This window comes from Nannobrachium achirus (assembly GCF_963921795.1).
Source record: "Nannobrachium achirus genome assembly, chromosome: 10".
Lineage (NCBI taxonomy): Eukaryota > Metazoa > Chordata > Actinopteri > Myctophiformes > Myctophidae > Nannobrachium > Nannobrachium achirus.
In genome coordinates this window covers 38,429,305-38,446,687 of record NC_137819.1, presented here as the reverse complement: position 1 = coordinate 38,446,687, position 17,383 = coordinate 38,429,305, and the positions used below count along the sequence as shown (strand labels likewise).

Below are 17,383 nucleotides of genomic sequence, written 5' to 3'. Positions count from 1 at the left end.
GTGAGTAGATGAAGATTAAAATTATTTCCTTGCTTGTATGTTAGTCCCTCCCATTGAGGAAATAGAGAAGAGGAGGGGAGACGTCCCATTTCTGATGACAACATCACAGGTGATAGGGCCAACTCCCTTTTAGAGGTGTTCTATTGTCAGTGGGCGGGACTAACATACAAGGAAATAGGAAAGAAGTGTAGGAAATAGGATCTAATTTAAGGACTTGAGACGCAGCTTGAGCATTAGTGAGGAACAGCCGACCACTTACACTGTACATAAAAATAAGGTTGAAAATGGGTTAAGAAGTGCCTAACCTCAACTAAAATGATCTAAACGTAACCCAAAGTATTAACAAGAATCGAACCAAGAACACATGCGTCCAACCATTGCTAGTACCTGAACCGGCTGTAAGCAAATAGACTTGAAGTTGAGTCCCTACCAATCAAATGAAGCATTTTGACTAACGTTCTGCTATTCTTTGACAGAGCAATGAGTCAGAATCTCTGTGGGTCGAAGACCGCATGTGGTACCACCAATCACGAGTCAGAGATGTGGAATGGATCACAGGACTCGACTTCTACCAGGGTAGTGCCCGTCCGATCCCAGAACTTCTACGGGTTAAGACCCGCCCCACTGCCGCCATCCACAGAAAACCCTGAATGAATAGCTAGAATAATATGTATTCCAAAATGGCCATCAATTAGTAACTGTTTAACTGTGGTTTGCAACTCTAATAATAGTAATAATAATACACCCAATGTATATAGCACGATTCTAGTCTGTATATTAAGATGACCCTACTTCCGGGAACCAGGGGATGAACAAACGAGTGACGTCAGGACGTTGCTACTTATCGTCTCATATAAGAATCGTGGTCAAAGAATTGTGTGACAACTTGACAAGTGATATTGTCGGGGAGGCTTATCGTTTACGATAGTCACTCATGTCACTGATTCGGCGGCAGTAACATTAGGGTTTTCTCACCGTCAGTTGATTATTCATATCCATATGAGTCAATGCCGCCATGCTGATGAACTGCCAGCATGTTCACCTGCAATCCTCCACAGACACTGTGACTCAAGTGGCCTCTACGCATTGCCGTGCATTTGTGAGCTCCTCTTCAACTTTGCGTACAGCCTAGACTTTGTGATTGCAAGCTCTGCAAAGCTGTTTTGCAGCTTTTGCTTGCTGATGACATTAGCAAACCTAGCATTCTGATTCAGTTGAGGACAGCACATTGGCACGTTGGCACGTTGGCGAGATGGAATACATCCATGGCCAACTGATCTGTTGGCATGCTTATTTGTGCAGGCAATCAGGCCTAACCAACATTAGTGTAGCTAGTGCACTGCTGCACAGGTGGATTCCACTAAATCTCTCTTGCACAATCTTGTACAGCAGCAGGAACTGTAGGAGCTCACTTCTTCTTGATGTGTGTTAGACTTAGTCCTAAAAAATCTGCTCACTTCCTTCTTTGGGTAAATTCAGGGCAATGCTTTCCAACACCTTTGTTCAAGACTGCTTAATTTTTTGGTCGACCTGTTTTTAGTTTTTTGAGTATTTTTGTTTTGCTTGTTTTCTGTCTTCATGTATTTTGCTGTTGCTTTAAGTGAATGACTCTGCCTGTTGAGTGTTGTGTTCTCTGTTGTTGTCTCGGCTACATTGAAAATGAGGGCCTGCCCCTCAACTGTACTTCCGAGCATAAATAAAGTGTATGATGATGTTGGAGACAGACCCCTTTAAGGAACACTATAGCAATGATTATTATCAGAATATAGAGTGTTAACCTTTCAACAATAAACACAAAGTTTTGTTTATGAATATGGTATGTTTATTTATGAAGCTATTTAATTGATACACAAGGTTGCACACACTGCAAGCTGCAGGCACACTTGAAGCAGACAAATAAAGTGTATTATGACAAATAATAAAAGTTGAAAAAAGTGAAAAGAAAGCACTTTAATCTAATGGAGAAAACGACTAGAATCAATGCTCTGTGGATGAACAGGAAGTAATGGTAGGGTGTGACTCAAAGGGATGACTCAATGGCGCCCTCTATAGCCCCTTTTCCACTGGCCCAACTCCACACCACTCCACACCACACCGCCCACTTGTGCCAGGTTTTCCACTACAAGGACCTGGGTAGAGTGGTGTGAAAGTGGTACTAAACAGGGTACTAAAAAGTATCCACTCTAGAGTAGGTCTGAGCTAGGCCACACAGGGCCAAACACATCATAATGACTGATCACTCAATGGCTTTTCATTTAGACTACCATGATATAGTTGTAATACATGATAATAGATTATATTGGGACTTATAACCACTATTATAATCTATTATAGTGTATTATAATTATCATAGTAATACATTAATACTTTATAATGTATTATAATCACAGTTATAATCCATTATAGTGCATTATAATTAGAATAGTTGTAATACAAATTTATATTGTATTATAATCACAGTTAAAAGGGTCAATTTGTGTCTTACCAATAGGGGTTCTTTTGTGTAATGGAAAATGTAGATATTTTTATGTGGTGCGGTGTGGTGTGGTGTGGTGTGGTGTGGTGTGGTGTGGTGTAGTGTGGTGTGGTTTGGTGCTAAAACTGCAGTCGAAAAGGGGCTTATCTTGCATTCTACATTGTGCAAAAGGAGACATCTGGCTGCAGTTTGCCTCCCACTGAGATTAATCTGCCAGCTGGGATTTCTGGATGGAGAAAATGAGGTATATGACCCTACCTTCTTTAAAAGTTACATTGGAATCAGCTGGGAAGTGTCAGAGTCCTCCAACAGGTGTCTCTATTTGATTCACAAATTGAAGTCACAAATACATCAGCCCTTCAAGGCAAGGGAATTTGGCTGTTTGTACTAGGGCAGGCAGTAGTCTATAAGATAGATAAATGAAAACTTTTACTGAAAATATTTTACTGTGCATGCTGCCCAGGATGAGAGAGGTAAGAATAGAAATAATACCAAGTAGGGCTAATGCTGCATTGATGCATTAAAAAGAAAGGACAGGAAGACAAGATAAAAGCCAGGCATACACAGTGAGCTCATTGTTGCTGTTGTTATGATGTGCTGTCGAGGCATGGGGGATTAACAGGTTTGTTTTGACTGTACAGTGAGTCACTGTTGGGGGTCCAGGTAGGCTAGAATTCCCAAACTCAAAGATGACAATAATGTTCTTGCCAAAAATCTGGATAATCTTGATGACCCCAGAGGGGTTGATTTACAAATAATAGGCCTTATTGTCTGATAAATTAACTTGAAAATACAGCCTACTGTAAGTAATTTTAAATGTTTAATGTATGTTTATATTTCCATGAATAGGATCTGCATTACAAGGTTTCATGTTAACTGGCATTCTGGATTCTTCATATCCATATGAGTCAAACCGCCAAGCTGATTAAGATGAAATTGGACAGTCAAATGAGAAATGCTTTTTTTTTCAAGGTCAATATTGCTAGCTGAAGGTGGTTACCATTTTACAAAAATGGCAGATATAAAAGTTTACACAAGATTAGGTCTAGCTTTAAAATATTATTTTAAAGCTAAAATACATAGAAAGAGAACATGACATTTTCAGATGGGTTGACAATTTCAACCAATCAGGATAGAGTACCCATTTACAGTATTCCAATTTTGTCTGGTCATTTATTTGTGTCATCACTTCCTTGTATTCTGTATGAGTTCACTCTCATGACTTAAATTGGTATCCTGACCTGAAAATCTATTTTTAGTTTACTAAAGAGCAGGAGAGACATGCAGGTAGACTCCTGTTACTGAACAAACTCCCTATATTTTAACAAGGATTATTATCAGAACATAGACCTATTCAAACACCTTAAAATCAATACTGCACTTTAAGTGGTTCGACAGCAGTGAGGCTCTGTTGTTGATGCACTATTATAGGGCTATCTCTGTTCCCTGTCACTCGGCTGACTGGCTGTACCTTGTTGTTTGCCATGTGCAAATAAATGAGGTGTTGAATATGCTCATGGTCCCAAGAATCGCCCCTGCTCACTAAAGGCAAGATATTTTAGTCAGAGTGGTTGCAGTACTTGTCTGACTTTATTCTTTCTCTCTTTCCATCTTTCCGGATAAACTTTATTTTGCCACGCTACTCCTCCCACAGTTTTGGTTGCACACACTTGGGTCATATGTCAAATCGACCGGCTTCATTGGGACTCGCCTGCTTGCATTTTGCTATCAGAGCAAGAGATACGTTAGTTTAAATTATTTTAATTTATTTGTGAATTCATTTTCTCCATTGACTTGAATGGGAGAATGCAAATTAAACTATTAAAAACTTTTCCCAAATATGGAGATGAGGGACGTCATATGTGACTGTATGTCCATATATGGGCATTTATATTGATGACAATGACATCAGGGTTCTCCATATATGGGCATAACAGGGACAAGAACGGAATGATTAGCACTGCTCAAATAGGGACTTGCAGATACAGAGATACATATATGAGCATGAACAAGACAAATGGTAAGACGGAATACATTTCCCAGCGGATTCCTCGTGACTCGTGTCAGGGCAACCACACTGCATCTTTCTAGTTTTGCTGTCCTTTCTAGTTGACGAAGACCCCTGGACCTTCTGTATATTCTAGATTAGAACAGCTGGTAGTCGATGGCACTGGCAGGTCTGAATAGATCACTAAAGCCTTGATACGTCAGAGAGTGTGTGTCTTGTGTTATTCCATTTGGGCCCTGGCCTACTCGCCACTATACTCACAATGCGGTCATATCAAGATGTCGTGTTTTACATAACTAGACAGTCAAAGAGCCAGACAAAAGCTATACAGAAACGCCACAGTCACAATGACTGTACCTTCATAAATGGGGGTGCTCATGTGGGAAAGGAATAATACATCTAAATCTGTGGGAAACTTTGGTTTGGTTTGGTTTCCCGCAAAAGGTGACACCATAATGAAGAAAGACAAAGTAATCACTATGCCCACAGTGTGGTTCAAAATGGGTCATTGGCTTGTTTATTCAGGTGAGGTCATGATCAGGGAATTGCGACTCAAATAGAAAATCTCTTTGTGTCCACTCTCAGACAGTCAGTCATGCGCACAATGCATTCTCTGTAGTGAATGACTTAATAGGCCTACTGTACCTAACAGCATCACTATTTCTCTTTCGTTTTGTGGCTTTAGTAGATGAGTGCGATATGGTTCATTGACTGCCCCCAACTGTTGGAATAAATACATTGTTTTGTTTTATATCAACTATGTGTTCCTCCTTTTCTTGTATAATGTGACTCCCAATCAAAAAGTTGATGGAAACGAAGATAACGCAATGCAATTCCTACCAATTCAAACTTGTATACTAGACTACATTTGAGATCTTTATTGACTCAGTGATTATTGGACACTTTTATTATCTCTGTAAGTGTAAGCAGATTCAGATTAACTTTCACATCACAGGTTTAAGATGAAAGAGATTCAAATATATTTTTTGATAAAGTGTGTTGGCTGCATGGTCCATCATATGTCAGTGTCAAATTAAAGCTCAAAGCATCCAAACTGATGAAAGCATCCTTTCAGCAAAATAAATACACAAACCATGGGGAAATGTTCCTTTACGTCATGACAAACCTGTGGAAAGTTACTAATGTACTGGTGTCGAGTCCCTGGTGTCAACACATTTTCCCATTGAATTTTTTGTAGCTCTGCGACACTGTTCTACATTTTAATAAACTCTTGGAAAATGCAATCACCTGATATGACAATATACAGTAATATACTAAGAAAATGAAGCATGTAGAGAGCTGCATTGGCACCAGCACTTATGTAGACTGAATCTTTTTGGAGCTGTGTGGAACACAAGCTCCCTATACGTGGCCGTGTGTGTAGGTATGTGGGTGGGTATGTGGGTATGTGGGTGGGTCTGTGGGTCTGTATGTAGCCTGTATGTAGTAACCCTGGGTGACCAGAGAGGTGCTGTTGAGTCTAGCCTGCCCTGAGCATCAACTGCAATACACACACACACACACACACACACACACACACACACACACACACACACACACACACACACACACACACACACACACACACACACACAGCTCCACTTCGAACAGAGGTTCGATTTTTTTATTTATTAGTAAAGTAAATAAGTGCATTTACTCAAGTACTGAAGTACAATTTTGAGGTATTAAGTACCGTACTTCAGTATTTTCATTCAATTTCCAATACTTTTACTCCACTACATCTCGGATCCAAATATTGTAGGCCTACTTTTACTCCACTACATTTATTTGAAACCTTTAGTTACTTTGTAGATTTTTATTATGACAAAACATGCAGTAACAACTTCAACTCTATATACATTTCTGCCATTTGAAAATAGCCGATCTACAAGCGATGCAACGCATTGTGAGCTTGTAGAATTGCTATTTTTGCATTTTGATACCAATACTTTTATACTTTTACTCAAGTAAATTTTGAATTCCGGATTTCTACTTGTAGGCAGCAGATAAAGTATTTCTGTATTGATACTTTTACTTCAGTAAAACATGTCAGTAATTTCCACTACTGTTTATGCTGGTAAGTACCTGCATGCACAAGGGACTATCTGCCGCTATTTTTATCTGCCTTTATTTGTCATACAATAATTGGATCCGAGATGTAGTGGAGTATAAGTATTGGAAATTGTAAATACTGAAGTAAAGTACAAATACCTCAAAATTGTACTTCAGTGTTTGAGTAAATGCACTTAGTTACTTTACACCACTGAGGATAAATAAAAAAAGATTCAGTCTACATAAGTGCTGGCCTTTGCAGCTCTCTACATGCTTCATTTTCTTAGTATATTACTGTATATTGTCATTTGCTTGTTAGAGATTCAGGTGACTGCATTTTCCAACAGTTTATTAAAATGTAGAACAGTGTCGCAGAGCTACAAAATGATTGAGCAGTGGAAAATGTGTTGACACCAGGGACTCGACACCAGTACATTAGTAATGCCTGGATCCCGAGGCTAGTACATTAGTAACTTTCCACATGTTTGTCATAACGTCAAGGAACATTTCCCCATGGTCTGTGTATTTCTTTTTGCTGACAGGATGCTTTGAGCTTTGATTTGACACCGACATGGACCATGCAGCTAACACACTTCATCTAAAGACATGCAAAGTAAACCAACGCTGACCTTGTGTTTACATTGTGAGGCTGTTTACAATGAAGTGGTATAAAACTAACACACTATTATATGAGCAATTAACCACCGCTCACAGGAGAAGCTGTGTATTTTTGAGCCATGCTCCTGGAACTGGAGCTATACTGTAGCCAACATCTGGCTTTGTCCGGTCAAAAACCAATGGGAAAAAACCCAGAATAGCGAACTGAAGCGTGGCCTACATCTGGCCTAGATATGGCCTACATCTTGGCACAAACAGCTCAAGGTTTGTTGTACACCCAGGGTCCCATTGGCCAAGCTTTGCAGGACGCGCTATGATTGGTTAGCGGGCTTGATTAAATTAACTCATAAATAGCACCGCTCACTTCACACTGGTGTGATTTTGTTTTTGTCTCTGAGCTGCAGTCAAGGCTGTTTATTCCGACATAATCAACAGAGTACAATCACTTGGGGACATACGGAATTGAGGATATTTCACTTTCAAAAAAACTTTTGGTAATTTTATTGTCTAATCAGGCTTGTATGAACACCCTGAACAGTTTTTAATTTGCTTCATTCAATATTTAGATATTTGATGTAAATGTTACCAGGCCCCTCCAGGCCCAGGGCCTCTCCCCACACACACCCATTGTAACTTCAAACTCCATTTTAACCATGATAGATTCATTAAAAACACCCATTATTTTTTCTGGTGACTCATACTACCCTCCTAATACGTGAGCAGGGCATGTTTTATCCATAACCTTTTTCATTTATTTTTAATAATATTCTTTTTGTATTTCATGTTTTCCATTTTCCCAAATAATTATTAAAAATAAATGAAAAAAGTTATTGAAAAAACACGGCCTGCTCACGTATTAGGAGGGAAGTATGAGTAACCAGAAAAATAATGGGTGTTTTTAATGAATCTATCATGGTTAAAATGGAGTTTGAAGTTACAATGGGTGTGTGTTTGGAGAGGCCCTGGGCCTGGGGAGGCAGACCCATGCAAGGCAGAGTTTTTTTGAAAGTGGAATATCCCTTTAAGATGAGTGCTAAACAACAGGATTCTTCCACCACTCAGAGATGCTTTCCATAAGATGTTTAGATGGTAACGTCTTTGCTGCTATATCTGTGAGCGAATAATTATGCTTTTAACCACTTCAGTCATGTTGACCAGGGTCCCATTTCTTTTTTTCTTTTTTACTTTACTGGAGTATTTCCAATTTTCAATACTTTTAAATCTACTCTGCTGCATCTCAGAGGCAAATATTATACTCCACTACAATTATTTGAAAACTTTAGTTACTAGATTTTTATTATTATTACAAAACATACATTACCCACTTCAGCCCTGTATACATTTTGATACAAAAAGATTTTCAAACATTTTATACATTTGAAAACTTGCAAAATGGGATGCCTAATAGTATTTCTACATTGATACCAATACTTTTGTACTTTTACTCAAGTGTGTAACAGTATTTCTAAATTTCTGTTGTTACTTTTTCCACCACTGATGTTCATCAATTATGACATGGTTTAAAGAATTGCAGCCAGCATGCAATGAATGATTGCGTCCTCATGTCTCCCTTCCACTATTGTTCAGTCTTAATATAATACAGGATAAGGCAAGTGTAACCCATCATTCTATAAATAGAGCCAAATATAAACTTAGAAGAGGGCATGTTATAGTTTGGCAAACAAACCCAAGTTATATATTGGTAGATGAAGATGGAACAAAGGTTTTTCCATGCCCAAACATAGCATGGAAGAAAGAAAATAACTTGCCTCAAAGCAAACAAAAGAGGCCTTGGTTACAACTGTACTTGGATCACTTTGTTTTTCCATCTTCAGCAGATCTCTCTGCCCCTGACCTTAGTTTGAACCATATAGCACATTCAAGTGCATTTCTCAACTCCAGCTTAACCTAATAAATGCCATTTTAATGTAATAATAGGCCTATATAACATAGAAGTTCTGTCTAGCATACTTTTGAATACAGAAATAACAATAAACAAATGTAAGTAAGGTACAATTATCACTACTATTTCATATGCGAAGTTCATGCGTTCATGGCCAAAGGTGTTAAAGATCTGTTAAAACACTGCAAAACTGCATTCTCAGTTAATTGTTTGATTGGCAAAGAACTAATGTTCTACTCCAGGGTTCATGTGGTTAAAACAAAACTAGGCCTAATTAAACAGTTCAGAATCATATCTTCCACATACCAGTAGAGGGCGCTGAGTGACAACAAACATTATGGCCTTAGTTGACTGTATCCTCCTATGACTGGTATCTGAATGCCAACAGATACTGTATAAAGACTTGTGGAAAGAGAGGCCCAACATAATTATATAGGTATATACAGTATGTCTTAAATTCCTCTTCTTTTCCCACAAAATGAAACTTATCCAATGTATTCTCATCAGCCCATTGGCCTACTATTCTGCTCCTCAAGAAGTAACCAGTGTTTCCTGCTTCTCTGTTCGACTAAGATGACCTAAGATATGCAGGAGTAGTGTATACCCGAAAGTATTAATGTAGCAGAGTGTCCCATAAACCCCATGGGGATTCAACATGCAGGAGGTGTGGATTGGGGATTGCAGTTCCTTTTTGTGTTCTTTTCTACCCATTCTTACAGACACTGGCAGCCAATGAACTATGCCACTCTGTCAACAAAATCCACGAAGCGAAAGAGAAATGGGACAAACTAGTAATGCTACCAGTAACAATTAGGCTATTCAAGTCATTCTCCTCAGAGTGCATTGTGAGGGGATACAGGGGGATTTCTTTGGTAATATCCTGACTTCACCTGAATAAACAAGCCAATAATGAAACATGCATACTAATTACTTTGTCATACGAATAAGATTACTTTTAAATTAAGATTAAAGAAAACACATTTATGTTACATTAGGACCAAACAACTGATTTCATAGTACTGGTGTCACAGATGACATCCCGTCTTTTTCAATCGTCCAGATTTCTGTAATGACTAAAGGGATATTTCACTTTCAAAAAAGCTTTTGGTCATTTGATCATCTAATCATGCTTTTATGAACACCCTGAACAGTTTTTAAGTTGCTTTATTCACTATTTATATACTTGATGTAAATGTTACCACTTACCAGGCCCTCCAGGCCCAGGGCCTCTCCCCATACACACCCACTGTAACTTCAAACTCCATTTAACCATGATAGATTCATTAAAAACACCCATTATTTTTTTCCTGGTGACTCATAATACCCTCCTAATACGTGAGCAGGCCATGTTTTTTCGATAACTTTTTTCATTTATTTTTAATAATTCTTTGAGAAAATGGGAACATTTTAATACAATAAAAATATGAAATATAAATGAAAAAAGTTATCGAAAAAACATGGCCTGCTCACGTATTAGGAGGGTATTATGAGTCACCAGAAAAAATAATGGATGTTTTTAATAAATCTATCATGGTTAAAAATGGAGTTTGAAGTTACAATGGGTGTGTTGGGGAGAGGCCCTGGGCCTGGAGGGCCTGGTAACATTTACATCAACTATCTAAATATTGAATCAAGCAACTTAAAAACTGTCCAGGGTGTTCATAAAAGCATGATAGACGATAAAATGATCAAAGGTTTTTTTTTTAAAGGGAAAATCCTTAACAGTTGTAGACCGGGAAGTTCAGTCCAGCACCACGGACAGCTCACACACAGTCAAAGGTCAAGTTTACTGAGTACTGAGTTTAAGTGGTTAAATGTCTGAAAATAGACATTAACATTTATCCAGCATATTAATATATAAACAAAAAATAAATTAATTTACAGAGGATAGTGCTGTGCTGTTACACAAGTCTGTGAAGCTCTCTTTGAAAAAGTTTAATCTGCAACTTAATACAATTACAGTGGGGGTCCCTGCTTCATCTCTCTCTGGAGCCTGAAAGTACAGTTTCATGACAGTAAATCACTGGTACAAGGTCAACTAAAAGGAGATCCTAGTAAGCTTTTCGGCTTATTTACACAGGAACCACTTTATATGTATCTCATCATATAACATTGAAAGTCAGACGGAAAGAACACAGCACTTTGCATAGGATAGCCTACATCAATTACAAAAGCAGAAACAGATAAAAATAAGAAAATATGGGTTCGCACGTCATGCATGTGCGCTTGAAGACAAACTCCGCCCTGGCAGTGTGACAAAGTGGTAGCGTGTGTGTCATCATGAGGATGGAGTTGTTCCGAGAGTGGGGAAAAGAGAGAGAGAAAAAAAAACTAATGTATCGATGACTATTGCTTTAACTATTTACCTATTCATGGTTACGCAGCACGCCGATGTTTAAATAGGAGCGAGGACTGGAGAGTGGAGACTCCATCATCCTTACAACAAACGGATGCTACAGAAGTAGCCTACATCACTGGACCAGTGAAAGCTCTCTAATATGGTAGGTGACTTTTCTCGTCTCTGTGTTTGAAATATCAGTGGAACACTTACGAGGTGTAGCCTATTAGAATCATCGACCATGATAGCCTACAAATTTAGTGACCAGTGGTGTAAAGTAACTAAGTAGATTTACTTAAGTACTGTACAATTTTGAGGTATCTGTACTTTACTTGAGTATTTCCAATTTCCAATACTTTTACTTCTACTCCACTACATTTCAGATCAAAATATTGTACTTTTACTCCACTACACTTATCTGAAAACTTTAGTTACTAGTTACTTTGCAGAAATGATTATATTATAAAACATATTAATCCACCCTATTTTATACCTATAGGCTATTTACAAATAGCAGATCTACAATAGATCTACTGTAGATCTGCTATTTTCAAACATTTTGTACTTTTAGTACATTTTGATGTTAATACTTTTGTATTTTTATTCAAGTACACTATATACAGACTTCTACTTGTACAATTAGATCTACTGTAGATCTGCTATTTTCAAACATTCTGTACTTTTACTTTTGGTACTTTAAGCACATTTTGAATACTTTTATATACAGACTTCTACTTGTAACAGAGTATTTCACTGCCCATAACAGCTGTCTCTTCTTTACCTTCCAGTTGTTGGTGTTGTTATCGGTGATGCTGTTGGCGGCGGCGCGCAGCGCAGAGAGCCTGAAGAGGACCTTCCAGAACAGAGATCTGGTGTGTGACCAGTGTCCCCCGGGGACCTACCTCCGCGCGCCCTGCACGGCCACCCAGAGGACCGAGTGCGCGCCGTGCCCGCTCGGCTCCTTCACGGAGCTGTGGAACCACATATACAAGTGTCTCCGCTGCGGCGTGTGCAGCGAGTACAACCAGGAGGTGAAGACCCGGTGCACCGCGGACCACAACTGCGAGTGCCAGTGCAAAGAGGGCTACTTCTGGAAGAAGAAATATGACGTCTGCATGAGGCACAGCGAATGTCCCACCGGACATGGAGTGTTATCTAAAGGTAAATATAACCTGCACGTTTGTAGCCTACTTATTATTGTATTATATTATTATATATATTTTTTTCCATTTTTTTTTCTTTTTTTTCTCTTCATTTTGAATGAGACGCTAGCGCTCATCATTTTCTGTAGATTCTTTACGTCACCATTTACAATTATGAATGGCTCTCCCTTGCTTTGTCTTTTGGCAGCGTGTGTAAATAAGTTTATTTAACTCTTCTTCAGGCTGGATCAACGAAAGCCCGTAATATATTTAGGTTTCCGTGCTGCTTTGGTGGATTGGTGTTGTGCGTAATTGCGCACACCTGTCCAAGACGCGTATAGGCTAGGGTTTCACTTTATCATAATGAAGCAGTAGGATAACCTAAATTAGGCTTGAAAAATAATGGCGCATAGCATCATGGAAAACGAATCATATTTAGTCTACGCATAAGAAGAATTGGGGTACTGAACTATTTGTATTGGGGTGGGCCAGGCTCTTTAGTAGACTGGTAACGTCGTCAGCGCCTTGTTACTCAGCGGCTGGGGTTCGCTTCCCGGCCGCAATCTCAGTGTGGTTTTGTGAGGGCTCTACAAACTGTAGGCGCCCACAAGGATGCTGCGTTGCCGTCCGCTAACGAGCCTGGCTCTTAAAAAAAAGAAATATGTATATGTATGTATTATAGGTATAGGTAGATATGTATTTTGTTAAAGGTTAAAACAAGGAGTCAATCTAAAAAAAACTTTATGCATTATGCCATCCAAATATTGGCGCATAGGCCTATATATTAGCCATCGTCATTAACATGGAAACCATAGTGCTCTCAAAGAGACTTTTCAAGCTTCAAACAGAAGTGATATCATTCGATAGGGTGCAGCATTGTGCATTTGTTGTCCTCTAGGTAAGGATAGCTTGGGATAAACCTTTTTAACAAATGGTAGCGATATTCATTTACATTCACTTTAAAACCTGTGGGACAATTAGCAGCATTGCTTTGCACACCGTGATGACATCATCACGGTGTGCCAACCCCCACAATGAAAAGGTTGTGCTGCTTCATCTCTCTCTCAACTAAGCTGGGGTCCTTGGCCTGAAAACATTGAAGACCCCTGCATTAACGGATCAACCCATGTTACATTCCAGGTACCCCAGGACAGGACACAGTGTGTCAAGTATGTTCCAGTGGGTTCTACTCAGACAGCATCTCTGCCATCCACAACTGCTCGGCTCATACAGACTGTGATGCCAGTGGACAGCGTCTGGTGCTGAAAGGCTCCACTTGGCACGACAATGTGTGTGCGACGTGTGAAGAGCTCAACACTCAAGGTAAAAAAAAAAAAAAAAAAGAATACAGGTTTTACAGGTCACGGACTTATTAGGTTGACAAAAAAAGGAAAGTTTCCTCATTGCTCCTTTTGTTGTTTAGAGATGGGGACTGCCCCATAGGTCGAACTCCCGTTGGGTCGAACAGCGTCGGCAGGTTAGATAATCATCCGCGAGCGTCGGCAGGTTACATAATCACCCGCGTCACGGTTACTGAGGTTAGGGTTAGGGTTAGGTTTAGGCATAGTTTTACTGAGGTTAGGGTTAGGGTTAAGGTTAGGTTTTGGTGGTCGATCCAAAGGGTGTTCGACCTAATGACATGTTACCCAGATGATTAATTTAATGTGCAACATTGTTTTATCACTCGACAGTAAACAAAGTGTATAAAGTGACAATTTAAGGACTTTTTAATACCTATAAAACGACAAATTAAACATTGACCAAATTGTCAAATATTAGAGGCAGAAATTGTGATTGAGGCGTTGTGAGCATGTAGATCGTCTATTTTCACAACAGAACCGTGTTATACAAAATATAATGCCTCAACTCTTAGTGCTCGTCAGGGTGGGGGGTTCTTCAGTTAAAATATGAGGGCCGCGGCCTGAAAAGGTTGAGGACCACTGGTTTAGAGACTGTATGAAAGAGAAAGGTCCCCTCCAAATTCCCATGCCAAAAAGGACATCCTCTTTGCCTTTAAAGTCTTGTCCTGACTCCTGTCCAGCCTTTTTTCTTTTTGACAAGCATTTGACGTCCTCCATTCACCATAATCACACGGAGGCCATTCCGCTATTGATTGATTGAATATTTTATCAATCAAAATGAGTAACATCACAAGTACAGTCAACACAAAGATATGCAGCACAGCACAGCACAGGCACAGTTAAACATCCTGCCCAAAAGGAACATCCCAAATAAGACCCTTTACATCAGGGATCTCAAACTCAATTTACCTTGGGGCCGCTGGAGGCAGAGTCTGGCTGAGGCTGGGCCGCAGCCTCAGCACACATGCACGTGTGCGCAGCGCGTGCACATGCACTAATAAAAAAATCAAACCTCGGTTCGAAGTGGAGCGGTGAATCTGAGCAGCTACACCCTGTGTGTGTGTGTGTGTGTGTGTGTGTGTGTGTGTGTGTGTGTGTGTGTGTGTGTGTGTGTGTGTGTGTGTGCCTGTGTGCCTGCACAACAGCGCCCCTCCTTTAACTTGTGTGGCCACTCAAGGTATTGCCAGGCTACGGACATAGCCAGCCAGCCACATAGCCAGCCACCCACCCACCCACAGACATACCTGTCTATCGGGAGCGCTTTCACCGCTCCAACAAATTAGTGCACATGCACTCATTTGTTAGTGCATGTGCACGCTCACACATTATACTGTAGTTTCATACCAGTCTAACAACTACTGTCTAACAACTACTGTATCTATCTCCCCATCAAAGAAATTGAAAAAAAATCCAATCTTTTCAAATGTCATTTTTAATTTCCAACACAAAATAAGATGAACAAGGACCCTGGTGTAAACAAGTTGCGTCTAACTTATGGAACATGTACTGTGCTGTTAACTGTACTGTATTATTAACTGTTTTGAGGTTCATATAAAACTTGCGGGCCGCACTAACATTAAACTTTCATATTAAGGTGGGGGCCACACAATATCGTCTCGCGGGCCGCAAATGGCCCCCGGGCCGCCAGTTTGAGACCCCTGCTTTACATTGTTGTTTACGTCGGAAGTCCTTGTCATTCAATTCATAGCAAACAACATTCAATGCAGCTGTTATTCTGCTTTCTTTTTCCTTGATTCCACCTGCCAATTTTTGAAAAGACGTGGCCAATGTAAATCTATGTTTTTGTTTGTGCAATTCCAGCACTGATTATTTCTGTCTATTCTCTTCTCATAGATGGAGCGGACTACCTCCGAAAAATCCTCCCGGCTTTTTTCCTCCACCAGAACATGCAAGTCAAACGACTTCGCCGGCTGGCTTTGAAGCTCACGCCCAAAGACGGCAAAGAACAGTTGCGTGAAAACGTCATGAGGACTCACCGCAGTGATCTCTATGAGCTGATAAACAGCTGGGTCGATAACGCGGGTACAGACGAACTCCGACAGCTCTCTGAAAAACTCAGAACCATAGGTGCAGCTTCACCTGCCACCAAACTGGAGAACAAACTGACACGAATAGATGCTGCAAAGACAAAACTGTGTCATCAAAGCTCTAGTTAATCACTCGAACCCCAGCATGCATATTTTGGGGGGAACATTTGCCGAAAATACCCCTATACGCTCGCTTGTAGATCGGCTATTTTTGACAAAGAGATTTGGTCTAGATGGGGAAAAAGAGGTCCAAGTACAGTACTACTAAGACTAGAGGATTTAAAGGAGCAGTTCACCTCATCATATTTTCTATCAATTATACACCCCATGAAACCTTGAATTCATGGAAATCATTTTGTTTTTGTCACATTCCTGAGCTTATACGTTGATGACCGAGTCTCCTATTGACTGATGACCCGGTTATTGGCAAATTATTGGCTTAGAAATGTGACAAAAACTAAAATGAAAATAGGACATTTTTGGTCTCGTTTAAGTGGTTAAAACCAGTTGCTTAGCTTGGAAGTTTAATTAGACTGCAATTAGACCTTCACCTATAGGTCTTTCTGAGTCCCCAAATTTGAGTGGAATTGAGGCGTCTGGGACATACTCCAAAACGTTGAAGGACAAGAGTTAGAATCCCCATCTTGTCTCATGTCTCTCTCGTCTCTCTGCCCTTGGTTTCCTGTCTCTCTAAACCCCCCCGTCTGAAATAAAGAATATAAACTATGCCAAAAAATAAATAAATGTGCTGCCCTATTTCAAGATGCACTATTTCACGAGTGCTTTCCCCGACACTCCGTTTAGCAGAGAAATAAATCATACCTGAAATTTGATACATTTAATATTCAATATTGTGTCCACACTGTGAAAGAATTAACCATGCATGCAAAATACATTTTATATCAATCATTTTGTAATTAAGGTCTTCAAATGCTGGATGTGTCCTTTTGTGTTTCTACCTCTTCCTCAGTTATTTAATTTATTGATACTGTAGATATGTTCCTTGTCTTTTGTTTTTCTATTCACTATTAAAGGAGCTATAGTCAACTTTTTCTTGAAAAACGGATGCTAAAATAAAAATAATGTTTCGAAAATATTTTATTAAAAAATAAGCTTCATATATGTGTTTCAATTAAAAAATGACCACAAAAAGCATAAAATAATGATAAAATAATCATTTTGGCCATTGTCGGGCCGACACTTTGTTTACATCCTTGTCCTATCAAAGAATAGACTAGAATGTAAACAAAGTGTCGGTCTGACAATGGCCAAAAAATGATTATTTTATCATTGTTTTCCGCTTTTTGTGGTCATTTTTGAATAGTAACATGTATGAAGCTTATTTTTTATAAAGTATTTTCGAAACATTATTTTTATTTTAGCATCCGTTTTTCAAGAAAAAGTTGACTATAGCTCCTTTAAGTATATGTATTCAGC

At 39.4% G+C, this 17,383-nt stretch overlaps 2 protein-coding genes across 2 annotated transcripts in view; both read left to right on the top strand.

Moving 5' to 3' along the window:
* Window positions 1-650, top strand: part of LOC308293026 (venom phosphodiesterase CdcPDE) — a gene marked incomplete at both ends in the record, with an annotated part of 41,603 nt that extends 40,953 nt beyond the window's left edge. Inside the window, one exon of the mRNA XM_080735456.1 lies at window positions 477-650. Coding sequence (XP_080591582.1) covers window positions 477-650 — 174 coding nt within the window. The remainder of the gene's footprint in view (window positions 1-476) is intronic.
* Window positions 651-11,429: 10,779 nt separating this feature from the next.
* tnfrsf11b (tumor necrosis factor receptor superfamily, member 11b) lies at window positions 11,430-17,078 on the top strand. Its single transcript, XM_080734849.1, has 4 exons — window positions 11,430-11,558; window positions 12,184-12,556; window positions 13,678-13,860; window positions 15,753-17,078. The coding sequence occupies exons 1-4, from the start codon at window positions 11,556-11,558 to the stop codon at window positions 16,073-16,075; spliced, it is 882 nt and encodes a 293-aa protein (XP_080590975.1). The 5' UTR covers window positions 11,430-11,555; the 3' UTR covers window positions 16,076-17,078.
* Window positions 17,079-17,383: the final 305 nt, after the last annotated feature.

Excerpts from the sequence above, each read along its gene's own strand:
- tnfrsf11b (XM_080734849.1), top strand. Across the intron at positions 12,557-13,677 it reads ACATGGAGTGTTATCTAAAG|GTACCCCAGGACAGGACACA; the intron begins GTAAATATAACC and ends GTTACATTCCAG. Across the intron at positions 13,861-15,752 it reads TGAAGAGCTCAACACTCAAG|ATGGAGCGGACTACCTCCGA; the intron begins GTAAAAAAAAAA and ends CTCTTCTCATAG.